The sequence below is a fragment of the Nilaparvata lugens genome, chromosome 8, assembly GCF_014356525.2.
Source record: "Nilaparvata lugens isolate BPH chromosome 8, ASM1435652v1, whole genome shotgun sequence".
Taxonomy (NCBI): Eukaryota; Metazoa; Arthropoda; class Insecta; order Hemiptera; family Delphacidae; genus Nilaparvata; species Nilaparvata lugens.
The window spans coordinates 29,183,964-29,207,431 of NC_052511.1; the positions used below are offsets into that span (position 1 = coordinate 29,183,964).

Below are 23,468 nucleotides of genomic sequence, written 5' to 3' on the forward strand. Positions count from 1 at the left end.
GGGGGTGAGGGTTGTCCGTTTCATTAAAACACAAAGATTGCGCTGCGCTGGTCATGTTGAGAGAATGGCAGAACATCCAATGCCAAGAGCAATTTATAAGGCCAGGATGGAAGGCAGAAGACGACAGGGGAGACCACGCAACCGATGGAGTGATGAAGTGGAGGATGATCTCCGGAAGATGTGGATAAGAGAATGGAGACGAAAGGCATGCGACCGTGATGTGTGGAGGGCTCTTGTGCGATAGGCTAAAGCTCACATCGAGCTGTAAAGCCAGAAGAAGAAGAAGAAGAGGATCGATTGAATAGTATTGGTTCGTTCAATTTTTTTATAATTTTGGAAGAGTTATATTTGTCCCTTCACTCAACTAATAAACTAAACATTTTTTCTTTTATTGATGATCGATCGATGAAAGAAAATAGGATTTCCTGATCATAGATCAGTTTCATGGGCAGCGTTCATTCCAATTTCACACACACGTTGTGAGTTCTGTATATAAAATAAGGAGAAGTTTCTTTTACTAAATCATTTCCTTCTTCTTCTTGAGGATCAGAAGTTTTAGTTGAAAAATAGTACTGTCCAACTATTTCAATTATACAATTAATATCAACTCCAAACTCTTTTTTCACACAAGAACTACACTCCAAACTACTTTTAAACAAGCTCCTCAACAGATTATCAGTAAGTTTGTTCATTATTTCAAGTACATAAAGCGAGTCGCTTCTCCAATTTTATTTTATAATAATAAAAACTTTTCACAAACAGAGCATCTTCATTAAGCTATCGGCTGAATTGCAAAGCACATAATGATGCCATGAAGAGGAATGTGTATAGGTATACTGGTGTAACAGGAAGAAGATACTTTGCAGCTACTTGAGGTTGAAGAGAAATTAGAAACCGATAATGGAGTGGTTGAAGGAAAACGGAAATGGGAGAATAGAGAGAAAAGAAATGGGAAGAAAATCGACACTTCTCAACGACAGTAATGATAATAACGAGAAGAGAGACGTGAAGAAAAACACTTAAGAAGCTATCCACTACTTCCGAGAAATGGAAAGCTCCACAATTCCTACAGCGCCGCCTGAGACCGTGATACGAATAGAAACTCACGTTACTAGCAAATACATTCTCCAAATTCCGATAGTTCTTACAGACGCTTGGAAACAGGTTCTGGAATTTATTTGGGCATCATTAGAGAGAGCGTTCAAACGTTTTAAAGTGGGAATAGAATTGTTTAAACTTTAATAAACTATAAAACTTCTCTCCTATTAAAATATTGATGAATATAAGCTTCAAGTCGACGGATTTCTTATAGGCTAAATAATATTATTTTTCAACTTATATGATTGAGCTTTTTTCAAATCAAATTTCATTGTAATTTTCTTCATGATATTATGTGAACAAACATCTCCTATTGACTGGGAATATAAAAGTATGATGAATAAGGTATAAATTAATTGAGGAACGTTTCATGAAGCTATAATAATAATAATGTAAGATATGTAATAGCATCTCCAGAAAAGCAAAGCTCCAACTCTGAGAGTGATTCTGAATAACTATTATTTGTTGTTTCAAGTATGTCCTTATTCTAGTGAAATTTTTTTTATGCATTATGAAATGACTTGAAGATTTTTTAAATTAGAAAAACATCTACGAATTCATATACCCCTTACATAGGTTGTCACTGGGATGATGAATTAAAAAGAAAAAAGAGTTGGGTAGATAGATATGTCACTCGATACATTGTAATAAGATAACGGAAATGATAATATCGATTTTTTACAATATAATTATTGTTATCAAAACTAGAATGTCTTACCCCCTGTTTCATATATATTATTGTTATCGTGTTTGGTTACAGGCAAACAGCACTGGTACGAGGAGGCGGAGAAGACGCTACGCCGCAAACTGGGGCCACGCAGCGAGATGGGTCGCGCTCGCAACCTGGTGTTGATTGTGGGAGACGGCCTCAGCCTGACCACTCTGACGGCGGCGCGCATCCTCAAGGGTCAGCGGCTCGGCCAGCCTGGGGAGGACACGCTGCTCGCCTGGGAGGCCTTCCCCGCACTTGCCCTTGCCAAGGTTGGTCACCTGCTTCAATAACTTCATCGTATTGTCGTCGTCATTGGCTCTAGCTTCATTCATTTAGCAAGGATTCGAAGGCTAAAAAAATAAAAACTCATCTAGGATGACAATAAAATCAATATTAGCCAACAACCAAATATTGGAGGATCATATTTTGGGAAAATTGCTATAAAACATGCAAATTTGAATGTTAAGATTATAATTGGAATGATATTATTAGTAAACAAATAAGTGAAACATGGGTACTCTCCAAGCGTGATGAGAGCAGGTTCCTAGCGTCAGAGATGAGATTCCTCCGTAGAACATAATATGGATGAAGGAGTGAAGATCGCCACAGACTCAGCTCAACATCTTTGCTGTAAGAGATAAAATTAATGGGAACAGAACTGACTAGTTGGAGCATGTTGATAGGATGAGTGATGACCGGATCCCCAAAAAGGCCCAATTGTATCAGCCATTTGGGAGAATAAATCGCGGACGTCCCAGGAATACAATGGTTGATTTCAAAGGCACAGAGGTTCGGAATTGGCAGTAATGTCTATAACCCACGTGAGGAAGAAATCTAGAATGACTTTAACATATTTCCAAGTCGAATAGCTTCGCTGGCATGTCCTGATCTGTAGTCATTTGCACGAAAATAGTCCGATGGAAATTGGAACAGATGAGTGCAACGTTGCCAAATAAGAATTGATCAACGTTGTCCACAGCTGATCATGGAATGAGAATTAATCAGTACTGACTTTAGACCAGATATAAGGTCTAAGGTAATGAAGAATTGGCAACGTCTATGAATGTGGTAGGGTGACTCATCTTTTTCAATTTCCATGTGTGAGGGCAACTCATCTTTTTCAATTTACATCGGACTATTTACTTGCGTTTGACTATAGCTGCAATAGACCAGCAGGAATTTTGTGAACAATTTCCAGTTCATTAATGACTAGTTCTGTAATCGAGTGTTAGGAAAATAGTTATTACGAGATCTATAAGCTAGATTGATTTATGAACATTATATTATTTAACAGCGGTAATGAACATGGAATCAATGATAGGATAACAGTAGGCCTACCCGATATTTCGTAGAAGATGTCATATTTTTCACTATCTTCAGAGATAGAAGGATCTGCATGTTAAAGAAATAAATCATTTTCGAAAATAGTGCATTATTGTTGATTCCAAAATGGGAGGAGTTATTACTCTTGAAACAATTTATTAATCCACATGAATCACGATATTATCATGCATTTTGATCAATCATAAAACTTTCTCGACTTTACTCAACATCATCACACGTATCAGTAGGGGTAAAGTGAGAGTACCACCCCAAAGCTGGAGAAAAGCTGCCCTAAAGCTGCCCCAAAGCTGCCCCAAATCTACCCCAAAGCTGATTCTTGGTTCTAACCTTGCCCAATCCAATGTAATCTGAACTAACTTAATTTAGTCATACCCCTAATCTCACAATAAATCTCAAATGAAGATCCTCATTCCCACTTTTTTGGAAAAAACTAGATCCAGCTTTTTTTATTTCTTAAATAACTAAGAAACTGTTAATTTTACAAAAAAAAATACAAGAATAACTTTTTCCAGTAAATCTAATTACAAATCCATTGACACCCCATTTGTCAAGATTGAACAAAAAATAAGGATCTCATGGGAAAAGTAGATCCAGCTTTTTTCAATTTCTTTGATAACTAAGAAACCGTTAATTTCACAAGAAAAATTTACAAGAATAACTTTTTCCATTAAATCTAATAACGAATCCATCGACACCCCATTTGTCAAGATTGAACAGAAAATAAGGATCTTATGGAAAAAGTAGATCCAATTTCTTGAATAACTAAGAAACCATTAAAAAGCTACAAGAATAATTTTTTCAGTAAATCCATTTGTCAAGGAATCTCTAACCTAACTCAACTTTTTCTGAAACTGAGCAACAAGCACACAGAATCTCTAATGATATTTTTATGTTGAGACCCTTTTTTTAGGAACACCAACCTCAGTACTAAAACCCTCACATGGGATGACCCTCTGTCTTCAACCAGCTAAGTTTGAACTACTTGAAAACTCACCTCAGGTTTTATTGAGAAGAAAAAAAATATATAATAAAAATGTAAAAGAAAGAATTTAAGTTGGATATATTACGTGATGATCAGAGTGTATATCTTGATGAGAGTATTAACAAATATGAGTATATCACTCACACACCATATATTCAACAGACATTCAATTACAATGATGAAATTCAAATTAGTTCAAAACAAAAAGATATTTATATACTCTCAAGTAGAAGTTTTCTCATGATTGAAGGTGAAATCAAAGTGAAAGATAAGAATGATATTGAAACCAAGGACTTTTCACTTATCAATAATGGAGTTGCATACCTATTTGATGAAATCAGATATGAATTGGGAGGGGTTGAGGTAAATTGCACACATAATATAGGATTGACAACAACCATGAAAAACTATCTACATCAATCAAAACTCAATGAGAAAATTATGGAGAATGCAGGATGGAAGTTGACTGGATGGAAAAGTTTAGATAAATTCTGCTTTTGCATTCCTTTGGATATGTGGTTAGGTGCAATGGAAGACTATAGAAGAGTTCTATTAAATGTTCATCAGGAAATTATTCTATTAAGATCATCATCAGACTAGAATTGTATTGAATCAGAGACAGCAAAATTGGTGAAAATTTATATTACAAAACTACAATGGAAAGTACCCTACATACATGCTTCTGACACTGTTCATCTTGATCTGCTGAGTTTAACACATAGTGATATACCAATCACCATTCCATTCAGGTTATGGGAATTGCATGAATTTCCACAATAACCTGAAACTACCAATCTTCAATGAACAGTTAAGACAACTTCAAACATATTGAAACTAGATTCATTATTCTTGGATTTCAAAAGAATAGGAAAAATGTTATAACTGCTAAAAGGTCACATTTTGATTTCTCTAATCTGAACAATGTTAATCTCTATTTAAATGCTCAATCATTCCCCTATGAAAATATTGCTGATAATAAATATTTATTGTATCACATGTTCTCTGAATTCCAAAATGAATACTATCCTTATAACAGTAGTACATCAATTGAGTATAAAACATTTGATGAATATGCACCATTGGTTGTTATAGACTGTAGTAAGCAAAATGAACTATTGAAATCTGGTGCAATAGACATAAAGTTGACATTGGAAACAACAAATCATTTCTCAGAAAAAACCAGTGCCTACTGTTTAATCCTCTATGATAATGAGTTTGAATATACACCACTGAGCGGAACAGTAAAAAGAGTATTATAAATTTGAAAAAATCTTTTATAAAATAACAAAAAATTAGGTTAAAAACTAGACAATATTCAAATCAAAAGTATTGATCTCCCACACTCTACAAATGTATCAATATTTTACCTTTAGTATCATCCCATTGATTTATCATCAATTTGTAGAATTGTTCTTGTTCTCCCATAGAATGATCTCCAACCATTTTCTTCAAATTTAATTTTAAAGCATTTTATATTATTATTTGATTTATCAGCTTCTTTCAAAGCACAAGATATTCAAATATTGACTGTGATGATAAAGTGTCAAATTTGTGCCATCTATATGAGCTTAGATTTTTCAAATGATTTCATTTCATTAAAGTTGAATAATGTTCTTGGTCTGGGTAACCAAACCTACATTTTTTTCTGGGTGTACTCACCTACATCTACAATTTCATTCTGGGTGTACTCACCTAAACCTAAGATTTTTCACCTATATTTATTACCTACCATTCTTTAAAAGAGATTCCAGAAGAAAGTGAGAATTGTTGGATTAAGTTTGGATCAGTCATATACTTCCACTCTATTTCATTATTGAGATTCATGTTTGGTATGAAAGTTGCAGTTAATGGTATGCATTGTAAAAAATGGAAAAAATTCTGAATAAAATTTTTGATATCAACATTAATATCACTATTATTATCTTTATCATACAAATATTGACCAAATTTATTAACACTCATGATCCATTTTTATAATAAATGTATAATACAACCTGAGGTGAATTTTCAAGTAGTTCAAACTTAGCTGGTTAAAGACAGAGGGTCACTCCCCCACAGGGGGAGCACAGTGCTGAGGTTGGTGTTCCTTAAGAAAGGGAGCTGTGCTAGGTCTCAACATAAAAATATCATTAGAGATTCTGAGTGCTTGTTGCTGAGTTTCAGAAAAAGTTGAGTTGTTCCCTTGACAAATGGATTTACTGAAAAAAATTATTCTTGTAGCTTTTTAATGGTTTCTTAGTTATTCAAGAAATTGGATCTACTTTTTCCATAAGATCCTTATTTTCTGTTCAATCTTGACAAATGATGGATTCTTTATTAGATTTACTGGAAAAAGTTATTCTTGTATTTTTTTTTTGTAAAATTAACGGTTTCTTAGTTATCAAAGAAATTGAAAAAAGCTGGATCTACTTTTCCCATGAGATCCTTATTTTTTGTTCAATCTTGACAAATGGGATGTCAATGGATTCGTAATTAGATTTACTAGAAAAAGTTATTCTTGTAATTTTTTTGTAAAATCAACTGTTTCTTAGTTATTCAAGAAATAAACAAAAGCTGGATGTAGTTTTTTCCAAAAAAAGTGGGAATGAGGATCTTCATTTGAGATGTATTGTGAGATTAGGGGTATGGCTAGGTTAAGTTAGTTCAGATTACATTGGATTGGGCAAGGTTAGAACCAAGAATCAGCTTTGGGCTAGATTTGGGGGCAGCTTTGGGGCAGCTTTTCTCCAGGTTTGGGGCAGTACTCTCACTTTACCCCTACTCGTATCATTCGTAAATGATAATGTAAGTTGAAACAAAAACAAATCATCTCTCTTCTTCGAGTTCATAAGATGGATAGTTTTTAGCCAAAACCCTACTCCATCATGAATAATTATCATAGACTGAAATGGAATCCAATCTTGAAAATCAATGAGTTGCTGTATTTCTGGCATTATTCTTGTGTTCAATTATATCCTTATTTTCCAATCTCTTTTATTCCCACTATCAGTGGAAAAATATTATACCTCATAGATTATTACAAGATTGCTATCGCTAGTAATAAAACCAGGACTTGCATAATCCGAATTCTTCTAACTCGAGAATAGAATTAACACAAATGAAAGGGGTGCTCTCCCACAATGCGCCAATCAGGTTTTTTCTGATTGAACTAGAACCCCGGAGACTCGGATTACTCATTCAATTCCTCTTCCACAATAATAGAGAGAGCTCTGAGCTCTAATGATGACAACAATAATTATTCTTCACTCCTAGCTCGAATAGAATGCTCTGCTGCTGCTGCTGTTGGCATTCGAATTTCTAGCTCAATGATTTTCAATAGAAAGCATTCAACAATCTATTCCAAATAATCTCCTTCTTTACTGTGCAACAAGATTTTTCGCTTTTGAGCTGTGAATGTCTGAATACGATATGAAAGAGAGGTTGGGAGGCTGATTTTTAGGAACAATGCCAGCTAATAAACATTGTTCAGGTGAGGTATTATATTATTGGAGTTCTGTTTTCCGTTAAAAACTATCACAAAAGAATATTGAGGAAAAAGCCTCTACTGTACTGAGTTTAATTTCGAGACATCGAAACATGATTCCAACTTTCTTCCTTCCTAGCTTTTGCTCAGAACTGATAAGCTCTCGCAAACTTCAATAGCAAGAAATTTCACAAGTTAGAAATGCTCAACAGAAAGAGTGACTATCAAAGTTATATTACAAATGTTTCCACAAAAATCAAACATGACGTTTTAAAACTTCAAGCATTAATTCCAATACTGCAGATGAGTCGACGGTTGTTATTTCACTCTCACTCGTCTTTTATTAGCACTATTCCCTTCAAAATCCAAATAAGAAAACCTATCAATCGAAATTGATTATATAGAATCTTACACTGAATTGATAGATCAGAATAGTTTCATCACTGAACTTAGTCCTATCTGATAGATATTCATCTTCATATCTCATCACATTTCAAACAAAATTTGAACTAGATCAAACTTTTCAATAAATCTCACGCGTTGCAACAATTTGAAACGTGGAAATCTGCTTCATAACGACACGATACTGAGAAATTTTCCAGTACCTACTTTCCAATGGAACAAAGTTCCATTCCTGGAAGGAAATGTTCAACTAATTGCTACAGTCAGAGCATTGTCAGGTCTTTGGAGCTGGAAGTTGAAAGATCCCCCACCCCGAACCAACACCGCCAAACTCCTATTCTATGTCTCATAACAAATGATTGCGGAGTGTCTTTATTACTTCTCACTTGTGGAACGCTTCTCATGTCATGAAAGGAGAGTGTCACGACACGGGAAAAGAAAGTCTCGCAAGGAAAAGAGAAACTCATTCTTCTATCATGCGCTGTGAGGTGTAAAGACGCTCTTTTGATAATAGGAACGCTCCAACAACCTTACAAAATACCAACCAACTAGGAACAGTGTATGGGAACACGTCGTATATAAGAAGATAGCTCATCAGTCATGAGCAAAAATTACCCAGCTTTGTTACTTTGTACCTCAAACACAGACCTACAGACCTTTGTTCTCTATCCACAGAATAATATTCATTCGTAAATTCAATTTCATTATTCATATATTCAAAGATGATATTCATCACCTATTCATGACGTTGCCGTATTTAACCAATATACGCCAATATTCGTCAATATACTTTCTATATAATTCAGCCGAGACGTCGAGAGTGAAGCTCTTCATAAAAATTCGTTTAATTCTATGAATTTATTTGTTTCTCTGAGGATGATGCCAACAGGAGCTCTAGACTTGTCCGTGGGGTATGTTAGAGAAAAGCAGAAATGCTGAGATGCTGGTTGGAAATGCTGGTTGATAGGACAGTTTTATTTCAGCACTGAACCACCTGGAAGTGATATTGAAGATTTCAACACTTGGTTAGTGGAGCTGATCTTCCTACCTCCAGTATCCTCCCTTCCGTTAATGGTGAGGATAAGCTTTTCCAAGAGCGTCCAAACTCAAACATTTTATTTAGATACAAAACATTACTGTAAATCCTTGATCAAATCGTGGTTCATCTTCGTACAGTTCAGTTTACTTCTCAATGCTTTGTGAAACTCATTTTGGATGCGCCAGTAAATAATAAACTACATTTACATTATCAGATTTTGATCCAGTAATCAACTGGCGCGGCAAGCTAGTATTTAAATATAACATCTACAATACTAGTAGTTCTGTGAACTACACGCAGTTTTTTCATCCACAAGTCACCGGTTCTAGTTCCAGCGGTACCAGTCTTCCTACAAAATATCTGTGATTTTACAGTCTATCATAAATTCCCTGGATTTTAGAGATGGTGAAGATGATGAACGTTTCCTTCTCATTATTCATCTAATTGATTCTTCACCCTTCTTCTAATAGATGTGCATTAGAGCGCTATTTATTTTTCGAATTGATTAACAGAGTAGCAGAACAGTATAATTCCAGCATAATTAAATCATACAATATATTATAAACATTACATCAATATAACAAATGTGCGGTTCAAAGGTCTATTTGTGGCACCACCCAATCGTGCCCAAATTATCAAAGAGGTTGGCCAGCTAGGAGACCGAGCACTCGGTATCTACTGCAAGCCATAGACCCGCACAAACAAATCAAATTTATAATTTCATATGATAAAAGCCTATTGGAAAAAATGTTTCCCAGATATTGAACATTACCTCAAAGTTATTCATTATCTGTTAAATCTACCATCGCTTGTTTGAATCGCGCGCGCCTGCCATGCACTGCCTTCTTGTTTTGCATTCGCTTTTTCATTTCATCTTTCACGTCTTCAGAATCCATTTCATATTTTTATCCACTCCTTTTCTTAATTTTTGCCATTGTCCACATTTTTTGGTCTATTTTGTGGTTTGGATAGTATTTTATTGACTTGATTTTTTGTCACAGTTGGTATAATGGCTAGTGTGGTAGGACGCCTACTTTTTTCCTGGTTCTTCATCGCGTATGACGTTCCATGTTGCATCGAAATTTTTCACTGCTTTATTTGAACTGGGAAATCGAAAAATTTCCCATATTTTGGTTGCTTGAAGTGCATCAGTTTTTAGGATGTGGGCTATCTTTAGACATCGAGTTATATGTCAGTTTTTCCAGTCTTGGTTCGTTATTTTATTAAATATAATTGAGTCTTTCAAACACTTAGTGACACGTTCGGAGTGTGTTGAAGATTGCATCATTGCGTATGATTCATGTTTAATTACACTCTCCTGTCGAATACAAGAGACTTTACTATGTCTTCAAACTTCATGATTGGAGTTTCTTCTGTTTGTATCGATTCCCGAAGTAGTCCAGTCACTATATACATTGGTGCATACAATTAATATTGTAGTTCTGATTTTTTAATATATTATTTGGGTACATAAGAGAAGTCCAGAACCAATTTCTTCATGCAAAATTTGTGATTCAGATTTCATCGTACTACATTTCATTCTTCTCGGCTCGTCAAGGCGGTCCAAAATCATAAATCATAAGTCAAATTCGGTCAAATGGTGGAAAATTTATTGTTGAGTGTAGACTACTAAAGCCCATATTCCAATACACAAAAAATTTCCAAAATTGTCCTCCTCTACCCACTCCAATAAATAATATTTCCAATTCCAATACCATTCGAAAGTTACAAATGATTTCAAAAATGGCGATTTCAGTTTTTACATTTTTTCCGGGATTTTAATGTTGATCAAGAGTTTCTAAAACGAGTCTGATACATCATAGAAACTCTTGATTGATTCCAAATTGTAGATAAATTCAACCTCTACGAGCTCAGTTGTCTAAAATCCATCTTGAATAACTTTTCTCTATCATAGAACTGCCGGATTTCCGGCTTTATTTCCGGATTTTTTCCAACAATCAAAACTCGCTCTACGAAAATATTTTTCTATGAATCGTTTACAGTATGTGGAAGAGGAAACTATATTGTACATTTCAAGATCAAGTAATGATTTTCATAGTTAGGGGCTACCGAGATACATAGCTTTGAATACAGAAATTGGCCATTTTTTGTGTATTGGAATATGGGCTTTAGGACACTCAACAATAAATGTTCCACCATTTGACCGAATTTGACTTATGATGCATGATTTTGGACCGCCTTGACGAGTCGAGAAGAATGAAATGTAGTACGATGGAATCTGAGCATTGAATCAGAAGTTATAAGTGTTTGAAATTTTGATCCTTGAGGTGTCCTTAAGCGCGCCTCTCCACTAGGAAATACTGAAATGAAGTGCATCTAACGGGTGATTCTCATAGAACATAATCTTATGAACTTATGTCATTGTGCGAAATATCAATGTGAAGACTATGTAGTTGGTGATGATGGTTGAAGCTGAAAATTACGTGTTTTCCACAATACAAGGAGCATTGTTGTCAGGTGTACCTGGAAATCTATATGAGATAGAGCGCTCTACCTGATCTCAGATCTTAGAGCACAAAAAAGGCCCAGAGGGATTTTGAATTATACATCTATATGGTAACAATCGGAAGATATTGTTGATCAAAATCCAAAATTCATCAAAAATTGATTTTCTCTTCAAATTTCACTCATTTTTGAAAAATCATAACTCAGTACTCATTGGAGATGAAGAGTTCCGAATGATCTCATTTTATTCAGAATTTCATATTCTAGAAAAAAGGCGAGAGCAAATTGTTTTGTCCGATTACAAGATTTGGCAGAAATAGCTGAAAACTGGAAAATGAGCCAAAAATACGAGGTTTTTGGTCCACTCTGTATCTAGCACAAGGGAATTTTGTATGAAGAAATTGGTTCTGGACTTCTCTTATGTACCCAAATAATATATTAAAAAATCACAACTACAATATAAATTGCATGCACACTCCCTTTTTTTATGTCTATATTGACTGGACAATTGGACAATTGTTGGTGGAGTCAACTGTTTGCTTTGAACTTGAGGTTCAAATTCTATCAGCTGTATATGGAGTCTCATACATTCCGATTAGAACAGAGCATAGAGATTTTCTTTGGTTAGGAGTTTGTTGATAATTCTTTTTTCAAATTAAAATTTTATTGCAAACAAAATTCACATTGAAGAATTTCTTAATAGACAGCAAGATTACAAAAACAAAATTTCAAACATAAACCTACATTTATTTGTAGCACGGCCAGAAAAAGAAAAACTTGAGTACTAGCGGTGAGTTCATTCAATATAACTCATATTTTTGTATTAATATTTTGTGAACAAAAAGTATGAGTTGATGAGGGATGTTAGTAATTTCTAATAACTATTTGATCTAAATGGTTATTCATATTGTGGCAGTCGGGGTCACTTCAATCAAAGTTTTTTATTTTATAGCTAATATATTTCATATGTATTGATTGTCCATAATATATCCAGTGTCTATAATGGAAGTGATTGAACTACTCAAAATTAATGGTTTACTGGTCCTTCATAGAATTTATAGAATTCCTGGTGATTGAGCCTGTATTTTTTCAGCGTTGACTATTAATAATAAAGCTTTATTTACAACTAGCTCACCTGGCGACCGAACTTCGTACCGCCAAAAAGTCAATGTATCTCATGTCACACTTTACTTTATTGGGTGAATCATGAAATTTATCTGACAATCAATATTTTCATTTACATCTCAATACGGACTTACTATGTGCTTAATCATGCAGCATCCATTATTCCGAAAACATATTCTTCTCAATCAATTGGTAGTAATATCTAACAGAAAAGAGTTGAATTAAATAGATGGGATAAATCAGTGTTTCAAAGATGAATTTATTGTTTTCATAGTTGTTGATTGTCAATAGATGGTCCAGGAAATATGCGATGTACGATGACTAACATAGAATTACATATTCTTTCCATCTCCCATTTTAGGATGAATATAAGTTAATGTAACATTAAATTGATTGAACAGTGGTATCCATCATTTGTAATAAATGATTGGTGACCTGTGATGATTTGTGAAGTAATAAAAGGGGGCGATCCACCAGTTTCCAGACAGGAACACTGTAAATTGTTGTTGCGTAGCATTTGATGGTAGAGCAAAAGCAGTTGGTTTTTTTTTATCTTATCAACTAGATGTTTTTTGGAATTTGAGAGAAAAATCTTTTTTTAGGAGTCAGATTTATTTTATTAAAAAGAAAAAATTCCTGTGAGATTTACATGTGAATTTTAACATATTTTGGTTTTATAAAATTAGTTATCCTACATCTATTTAATACAAAACAATTAAGGAAGGTTATGGAATTTTGAGCATTTAATCAGTTTTAAAAACCAAAATAAACTTGTTGCCAATGACTATGGAAGTTTTAAAAACATGATTCAAGGCTTAATTAATTTGAAATTTAAAACAATATGGAAAAATAAATTGAGATTGGAACGATACCGTTATACAGGTGACGTCCATCCTAAGTTGCCATGGTCTGAATGGAAAACCAGGGGATGTCCATCCACGGGTCAGCTCGGTCTTTCTCTGGAGGTAGGCGATGGAAAAGTGCGTGTGAAATTATTCAGAAGAAAAGTGGAAAGCTTTTTCCGCTAGCTGGCTGGAGGGGAGACTAGAATGCTAGCCCCACTTCTACCTCTCCTCAGCATTTTTACTCTGTCAGCCAAAACTGTCTGATCAGCTTTTAGTTTTTAAGGTTGGAAAAAAATTATTTCTCTTCTTAAAGAAGGAACTGATGTTTGGGGGTATGTCAAACCTTGTGGTTCATGACACTAAGCTAAATTTGAAAGAATTGTAAATTATTCTGATGAATTCATCATGAATTGAAGATTATTCTAATGAATTCAATATGAACAACTCTCTTCCATGAGGTGAATAATTTTTTTCCAACATTTTCCGGTTACTCAATGATAAAGGAGTGATAATTATTACTTTCCTTGCCCTATTACCATAGGTAATGAAAGTATTGCTTTCCGGAAAAAATTGAGGTACCCCAATTTCTAAATTTCTATACGTTTCAAGGTCCCCTGAGTCCAAAAAAGTGGTTTTTGGGTTTTGGTCTGTATGTGTGTGTGTGTGTGTGTGTGTGTGTGGTGTGTGTGTGTGTGTGTGTGTGTGTGTGTGTGTGTGTGTGTGTGTGTGTGTGTGGTGTGTGTGTGTGTGTTTGAGTGTATGTGCGTCTGTGTACACGATATCTCATCTCCCAATTAACGGTATGACTTGAAATTTGGAACGTAAGGTCCTTCCCCTTTAAGGATCCGACACGAACAATTCGATCAAATGCGATTCAAGATGGCGGCTAAAATGACGAAAATGTTGTCAAAAACAGGGTTTTCCGCGATTTTCTCGAGAACAGCTCCAACAATTTTGATTAAAGTTATACCTACAAGAGTCATCAATAAGCTCTATCAACTGCCACAAGTCCCATATCTGTAAAAATTTCAGGAGCTCCGCCCCATCAATACAGATAGATTCCCAATTATCAGGCTTCAGATACAATTGAAACAAAAAAATCAATTGGAATAGATTGAGCATGAAAATCTCTACAATTAATGTTCAGTAACATTTTCACCTAAAATTAAAAATAAGCTCAAAATTCGAGAAAATGTGATTATCCAATTGCAAACTGTTGGCAACTGTTGATTCTATTTAATGATTCACTATGAAGAGATAGCAGACCTCGTGTCTCCAGCGTTATCGCCCTGTCACTAGCTGGCTCAAATCTTTGAAAAGTAGACTTGAGATGCGCGGGAACACTAGCGTCAGGTGATCAATTTTCATAACGGCAAGGAAAGTTGTGTGAGTGCGCCACACCAGATGTTTTGTATAGGTCTTCTAAGGAACCATTATCTACAGCTGGTACCAATCAATTACACTTCAACTCCAAACTACCGTTTCAATACCAGTAGCCTACACAATTTATCATAGGGTGACGTGTTTATTACAGCTGGTAACTTTAGATGCTAAATCATATTATCTCAATATGATCTTGAATCATGATCATCTTTCCTCTCTTCGGTAGCCACTAAGCCGACAATTTCGAAAACATAGGTCTGTGAAATGGATTAATAAATAATTATTAATTGATACGGGGAACCAAGACCCACTACTACAAAACAAGAATTTTTGATTCTAAAAATAATCCAAAACTATTCTGGCAGACTGTGAATGAATTGTCTGGTAAAAGAAAAAACAAAGACCCCTTTCCACTGGACCAGTACAAGGCAGGAAAGACATATCCGGGGGATAAAAGAATGCATGTAGCTGAAGAGTTCAATGAATATTTCTCCAATGTGGGAAGTGGGAAGTAACTTAGCTGATAAAATAAACCCTATAGGCCCACCGGTAGTAAATGACTCAGAATACGCAGTAGACTCTAGATTGATCCTACACACCATCGACAAGACAGAGTTGCTTACTTATGTGAATTCCCTGTGCGGTAGTTCGGCTCCTGGGTATGATTGTATTTCTGCTGATATCATGAAATCCCACTTTCAAAGCCTATCTGATCCACTTCTGCGTATCATCAACTTGAGCATCGCTTCCTGTGAGTTTCCTGACGCCCTCAAAATTGCAAAGGTGATTCCATTGTTCAAATCAGGAGACATAACTGAGAGTTCAAACTTTCGTCCAACCAGCCTACTTAGCGTATTTTCCAAAATTCTTGAAAAAGTAATACAAGACCAATAATTAACAACATACCTTAAAAGTAATAGATTTCTAACTAATTCTCAATATGGTTTTAGAAAATAAAAAAATATTTCAGATGCCCTCTTTGCTATAACCAGAGATGTGAATTTTTCTTTGGGAAGTAATGAAAAATGTGCATTGATGTTCTTGGATCTGGCCAAGGCATTCGATTCTGTGGATAGGGAAAAGTTGCTAAAGAAAATGGAACTGATTGGGATAGAGGGAGACTCATTTAATTGGTTTAAATCGTATTTCAGTAACCATAAACAGTTTACTGTTATAAATGGAGGAAATAGCCAGCTGAAACAAGTAGAATATGGGGTAATTCAAGGAAGCACCCTAGGTCCATTATTATTTTCGATTTATGTAAATAACCTAGCAAGATTGAACTTGAATAGCAGGATATATCTCTTTGCAGATGACGCTGCTGTTCTGGTTAGGGGGCCTGACTGGGAATCCGTCCTGAATAGGGCAAAGAGAGACTTGGCATCATTAAAAACATGGTTCGACCATAATTTATTGACACTCAATGTCAGTAAGACAAAGTTCATGCCGGTCTCCCTGGGAGATGCTAGCGACACCACAGTTGAAGGGGTCAAACTGCATACATGTGGTAACATTAACAATTCCTCTTGTAACTGTGAGTCAATTGCAAGGGTAGACTCTTATAAATATCTAGGTGTGATTATTGATAATATATTCAACTGGTCTGCACATGTTGCTTATCAGAACAGCAGACTAAGAAAAATGATTTATGTTTTTAGGAAACTTAGAGAATATATTTGAACAAGAACGAAATCCTAACAATTTATTACGCATTTGTTCAATCAATTATTGAAGGAGGGATCCTAGCTTATGGAGGAGGATTTAGATCTATTTTGAGTCCTCTATTCATTACACAAAAACTGATTCTAAAGGCTGCACTTGGGAGGCGTTGGGACTACTCGACTGAGGTGGTTTTCGCGGAGATGGAGGTGCTTGATGTCAGGCAATTATACATTAGAACTTTGGCAACATACATATTCAAAAACTATTCTGACATATTTAATATTATCACTCATAATTTATACAACAAGGAGAGTAATACATAATAATATCCAAATGCCAAGGGTAAATAAAACCATCTTCACTACTAATTCATACTACATAGCCCATGTTCTGTTAAAAAACTTACCTATAGCTGTAACAGACCTTATTAACTAATATCTGCATTCAAAATAGCAATTAAAAGGTGGATTCGGGGTATCGGTAGAGGCGAGAGTTGTGATTGATTACTTCAGAGTTTAGATTCAACAGCTGGATTCAAATGAACTAAAAAACTAATAAAATCATAAGACTTTACACATTCTATCACCGGTCACTATTATAAATTTTAATCATCATGCTGGTTATTTTGCTGAATCTCCTGATTCTCTCTTTTTGAGGTGTGTGTGTGTGTGTGTGTATGTGCGTGTGTTTGCATTTTCACGCCTGTGTGTGTGATCTGTTTCTTCGTCTGTTTGTTGGGTTTGGATGGGGGGAACGTCACTGATGGGGGGTAGGAAGGGGTTTCTTGGGTTCTAGGGGGTGGCATAGGGATAGGGGGGAGAAATGTAGTTTCTTTCTTAGGGGGGAGGGTTTAGTGTCACTATTATTGAAATGTCAACAAGCTTAACCGATCTATACAAGTACTGCGAAATATATATGCCTATTCATACCTTAGACTGATTCTCGCACACAGGCAGTAATGCCTCTGCGAGAGTAAATATTTCTTAATATATAATTATTTGTATATCCGCTGTCATTTCTGTGGTGCTGACATTTTTTTTTTTTATTGTAAAGTGTATTCTTATTTTATGATGTAGGCTACCACTGTAATTGTTTGTACGACTTATGAAAAAATGACTTTTTGAATTGAATTAATAGCCCCCCTATTGAAATTTCTGGTCAGAAACCATCCCCAATATTCACACACCATATTCCCAAAGTTTTATGCCGTTATGTCAAGTATTTTTCAAGTCTATAGGGAACAAACACACAAACAGACATTCATTTTTACTTCCCTTGCCCTATTACCATAGGTAAGGAAAGTATTGCTTTCCGAAAAAAATTAAGGTACCCCAATTTCTAAATTTCTATACTTTTCAAGGTCCTCTAAGTCCAAAAAAGAGGTTTTTGAGTATTGGTCTGTATGTGTGTGTGTATGTGTGTGTGTGTGCGTGTGTGTGTGTGTGTGTGTGTGTGTGACCCCGCAGTACCTTCTCCAATACTCAATTTCCACAGCCAGAATCTTACCTCTACTTCGCTTGTTCGTCACCCATACTTCTTCTGACTATTATAATGAATATCATGTGCTTGGTCTTTCTGTGGATACTCTTACTCCAGATAATGGAAATGCAGTTGTCTTATACAACTTCTTGTTTGCCCTAGCCTTCTCTCTATTTCTTCATCTGTAGGCCTACCCTCATTTTGCATAATAGTATAACCCAAGTATTTAAATTAAACTGTGCCTTCAATTTCAATGTCATCGTCTTCTTTGAGATTCTACGTGACTTCACTATTTGTTTGCAGATACTTGTCTAGATTCAATTCGAGCCCCGACTTGTCGAATTCTTCCTTCAGAATATGAGTTACATCATGTAACTCAGATCTTCCTCTCCCTGGGCTATGACCACTTGATCATCTGCGAATCAAAGGTTGAACAGATGCTCTCCTCCCTCATGGTATGAGTCCATTCCCTGTGTGTGTGTGTGTGTGTGTGTGTGTGTGTGTGTGTGTGTGTGTGTGTGTGTGTGTGTGTGTGTGTGTGTGTGTGGTGTGTGTGTGTGTGTTGTGTGTGTGTGTGGTGTGTGTGTGTGTTGTGTGTGTGTGTGTTGTGTGTGGTGTGTGTGGTGTGTGTGTGTGTGTGTGTGTGTTGTGTGTGTGTGTGTGTGTGTGTGTGTGTGTGTGTGTGTGTGTGTGTGTGTGTGTTCATGTGCGTCTGTGTACACGATATCTCATCTCCCAATTCACGGAATGACTTGAAATTTGGAACGTAAGGTCCTCACAATATAAGGATCCGACACGAACAATTTCGATCAAATGCGATTCAAGATGGCTGCTAAAATGGAAAAAAATGTTGTCAAAAACAGGGTTTTTCGCGATTTTCTCAAAACGGCTACATCGATTCTGATTAAAGTTATACCTAGAATAGTCATGGATAAGCTCTATCAACTGCCACAAGTCCCATATCTGTAAAAATTTCAGGAGCTCCGCCCCATCTATGCAAAGTTTGATTTTAGATTCTCAATTATCAGGCTTCAGATACAATTTAAACAAAAAAATTCGAGTGGAAAAGATTGAGCATGAGAATCTCTACAATTAATGTTTTGTAACATTTTCACCTAAAATTAAAAATAAGCTCGAAATTTGAAAAAATATGATTATCCAATATTGCAAACTGTTGATTCTATTAAATCACTAGAGAGAGATAGCAGACCTCGTGTGTCTCCAGCGTTATTACCCTGTCACCAGCTGGCTCAAATCTTTGAATAGTAGACTTGAGATGCGCGGGAACACTAGCGTCAGGTGATCAATTTTCATAACGGCAAGGAAAGTTGTGTGAGTGCGCCACACAAGATTTTTATATAAGTACTAGCAGGGTACCCGTGCTTCGATACGGGAATTAAATGATCAGTTTATTTTTGTAAAATATTTATAACCTGAATTCATTTAAACCTGTTTTTGAGATCCATCATACAAACAAAAATGGCTTGCTGAATATAACTTGAATAATGAATTAATTTAGTCTCGTCACTGTCATAGAATTTTTTATACAAAAAAGTGCACTCCCTCAATGAAAATGTTATTATATATAGGACCGTTTGAAGTTTCATTCAAATACATTTCTATAATACTTAGTTACCCAAAAATCTTTGTCAGTAAGTGTGATGATTAGTTGCGTTGCTATCACCTCAGTTTGAACAACACATTCAATTCTGTTGAAATATACATTCAACTGCGTATTTTAAAAGCAATCAAAAGTTAGCGATGCCTTATGGTGTCACTCAGTTGCTCTTATGCACTCATCTTGACATTAGGGAATATTTTTATTGAATCATGCAATGTTTTCAAGAAATTATATTGCTGAATGTTATAACCACAGCTGTTAATTTTCTCTCTTCCTCTCTTCAGTTTTCAACAAACGATGGAAATTTCTGTTCCAATAAGCTGCCACTAGGATGATCAATTTTCCCTCTCAAGGTATCTCAGAGATGAGACTCTGCTCAAATTTTTGTATCAGGGGCCTATCTAAATAAAGAAATTAGGCCACAGCTTGGCATGAAAATTATTGTTGAGTCCAATCATTCGAATTATTAATTGATGTGTTGGAAGTGCTCTGTAGAATAGTAGACTAATTGCAGCGAATTTTGTGGAACATTGGGCGGGGCTTAAGAATCAACCTCAACTTTATCCATTGGCAATTAATATTTCTCGTTGACAGTTATCAAATGCTTGATGCAATTGGAAATAGAATTCCAAATCAAGTTTATTTGGAATTGGTTGACTCTAGTATCCATGGATCTCTTGCTTATTCTGGAATTTCTGGCATAGCCTATCGCTTAAGCTGGTTTACACCGACATTATTGACAAAATGTTGATACTTAATCCTTATTGATTTTATTGGATTGAACGGAACTTGACTAACACATATGTTCATCAAATGTTTACATTTTGTTAATAACATTGGTGCAGCTTTACTCCTCGTTTCACTTATTCAAAAGTGTAAAAACAGCCAATCCACTGATTCTTTCTTTCATGAGAGTACATTTATATATAAGAGGCCATTCATAATAATTAGTCTAACATTTAATGTGGCTGATCTCTTATGTCCTAAACTTTACTACCATAGATATTAAAGTGGGAATTTTCAAGTGGACATTTTGATGTTAATTTGAATAATTCGGAATAGAGTTTATTCAATCACTTTGATTATTGACTTTCATTATATGATTTCTTTCTTTAATCTTAGCTTGAAACCAAAAGCTTAGAGATGAAAAATTGAATGTGAATTAACATGTAACTAAATTTAATTTCTATCTACATTGAGAACTTTAGTATTCACTTGTGATTCATCAATATAAATATCAATAGGTTTGTCTTGTGTCATGACATCAATATCGGAGACCGAGCTTCGCTCTGGAGTACAAAAGCATAAAAAATTTATTACGAAAGAAGAAATTATAATATCATTCATAGTTCATACAGAAATTTTCTATCCAATCACAGTAAATTGAGATTAGTTCCCATAGGGATGCAAAAATTTCCCTCACAAAGGCCCGGTTGCACAAAAGCCTGTTGAATTTTAATCCTAATTAATTTCACGTGAACCAAATCAGAGAAGACCATTTCAAAAAGATGGATCTACTGGAATTTATCAGGATTGAAAATAATTTTCTAATTTTTAATAATAGGCTTTTTGCAACCGGCACTAAGTACCTGATCGAATGATTACAAAAGTTCAACAGCTCAGTCATAATTTGGACACAGTCCCACACACATGAACTCGCTCACTCACTTCCATCATCAACAGATGACGAAATAATTATTATCAGCTGTTTTTCCAAGGATCAATAATAATTATCCTTTCAATGTCCTTCAGCGAGTTTTCCCAGGGATGAGACTTAGTGCAATCAAATTTTTATATTATAAACCTACTATGCTCTGAATTCGTGAGAATCGTTAGAGTTGTTTTCGAGATCCGGTGAAATACAAACATATAAACATCTAAATATCTAAACATCCAAACAACTAAACATCCAAACATATAAACAGAAATTGCTCGTTTAATAGTATAGGATGAAAGAAAACAGGACAAGCTAATGGAATATTATGTTTTTTTCTATATGGTTTTTAGCTGATTTTGAAACATGAGAATATCAGGCCCAGTAGCTCATAAGCCTGTTCAATTTCAATAATGATTAAATTCCATGAGTACTAATCAGAGCAGGGGTTTTTTTAATAGAAGGCTTCTCTGATTGGTTCTTGTGGTATTTAGTCCGGATTAGGAATTAACAGACAGGACAACTGGCTCCCTCAAGGCCATGACTGCGTAGAAACTTAGAGCACCAGAGGAACCAATACAACAGAAGCTAAAGAAATTAGTCGCATTTCTATCACCGCACAATAATCATCGATTCAACTACCATATGTTTGGAGAGATCGATTTTAAATTTATTTTGCTATCATCCGGTCACTTTCTGTACCTATTCTTCCAGATGATCCATGAATACTGCAATGTTTCAAAATAAGATCGCTATATTAGGTGGTAACTCAACTACAGCTATTGTAATCTTTTTCACTTGCTCACACTTTCTTTCTCACGTTTTCAACAGAGTATGGAAACTTTTTTTGATCACCTCTACTTGAGGGACCAATAATCCTTTCTGAAAGAGCTCCAGCGATTTTTCCCAGAGTTGAGACCTGCTCCAAAATAAATTCCATCGCAAACGAATTCTATTCCTGATTTAATAAAAAAATGTTAGAGGCGTTTTCGAGATATGTCAGACCAAATTTTTACCAAAATACATATTTTAACAGAAATTGTTCGCTCAGTATAATTGACTTCAATGATTATGATTTCATTTAATGAGAGCTTATTTTTTCACATAATTATAACAACGGGTATAAACAGCGAAAATGTCAAACATAATTGAAATCGAAACTAATAACAGCTGGCATAAAAAGCAAAAATGGCAATCATAATTTTGAAATCCAAACAGTAGCTATCATCTTATCTCCATCTGATCTAATGTAAACAAATTATAGTAAGATTCACATCAATGTATCAACATTATTAGAATTGATTCTATTAATGAGGTATACAGACAGTTTCAAGTGAATATCAACGAACTGAGTTCTCCAATATTCTCCAATATTTTTATCGAAAGCTACCTTCTATTTTCTTTGGTAACACAAGTAATGTTTGGGAATAATTGATTCATGGGAAAAGCGCCTTACGTCTATGGAAGATATTTTTACATTAGGAAAAGCAACAACTATTTGGCCATTTTAATAAATAACACCTTTCTTTCGTCAAGTTAAATTCTGGCCGAATTTCCTCATTCTTTGCACACAGATTCCACAACGGACACTTCTGAAGTTTTAAAAATACCCTCCATTCATCATAGTGAATAATTAAAATTTCATCGAAATTGTTTAAGCTGTTCACGCGATCTGTCAAGGTGCGTACAGATATACGCGCCGCGAACATGAGCAATTCACTTTTAATCAGCTGACTATTTCTGTATTTTTACAGAAACGGTAAGATACAGATATAAAAAGCTTGGCATCAGCTGATTAAAAGTGAACTGCTCATGTTCGCGGCGCGTAAATCCGTACGCACCTTAAGATATAGAAACAAAATATTAGTTTTGATAGAATAGGATCAATTGATAGAACTCCCGTCATAAAAGTTTGTTTTATGAAACTTAAAAATTATCTATACTCCCAGGAATAGAAATAAAAATATTTATTCTTATATTTATATTCTAATATTTATAAATCTGATTACCCTTTTCAAAATTATTCAACACGACATGTTTCGGCTATAAATAATGCCATTATCAAGTGATTGGGAAATAAATAATAATATTATATTCTCAGGAATAGCTCTGATTGAAGTAGCAGTGCCCATTCAATTTTTCCGCGATAAATGCATCTTAATCTTCAACTTGGTGCCAACCTAACAAAGTGCC

At 35.0% G+C, this 23,468-nt stretch overlaps 1 protein-coding gene across 1 annotated transcript in view; it reads left to right on the top strand.

Annotated features, from left to right (window-relative positions):
• Positions 1-23,468, top strand: part of LOC111043695 (alkaline phosphatase) — a 356,072-nt gene that overhangs the window by 245,941 nt on the left and 86,663 nt on the right. Inside the window, exon 3 of the mRNA XM_039434462.1 lies at positions 1,859-2,079. Within this exon, the coding sequence (XP_039290396.1) occupies positions 1,859-2,079 (221 nt within the window). The remainder of the gene's footprint in view (positions 1-1,858; positions 2,080-23,468) is intronic.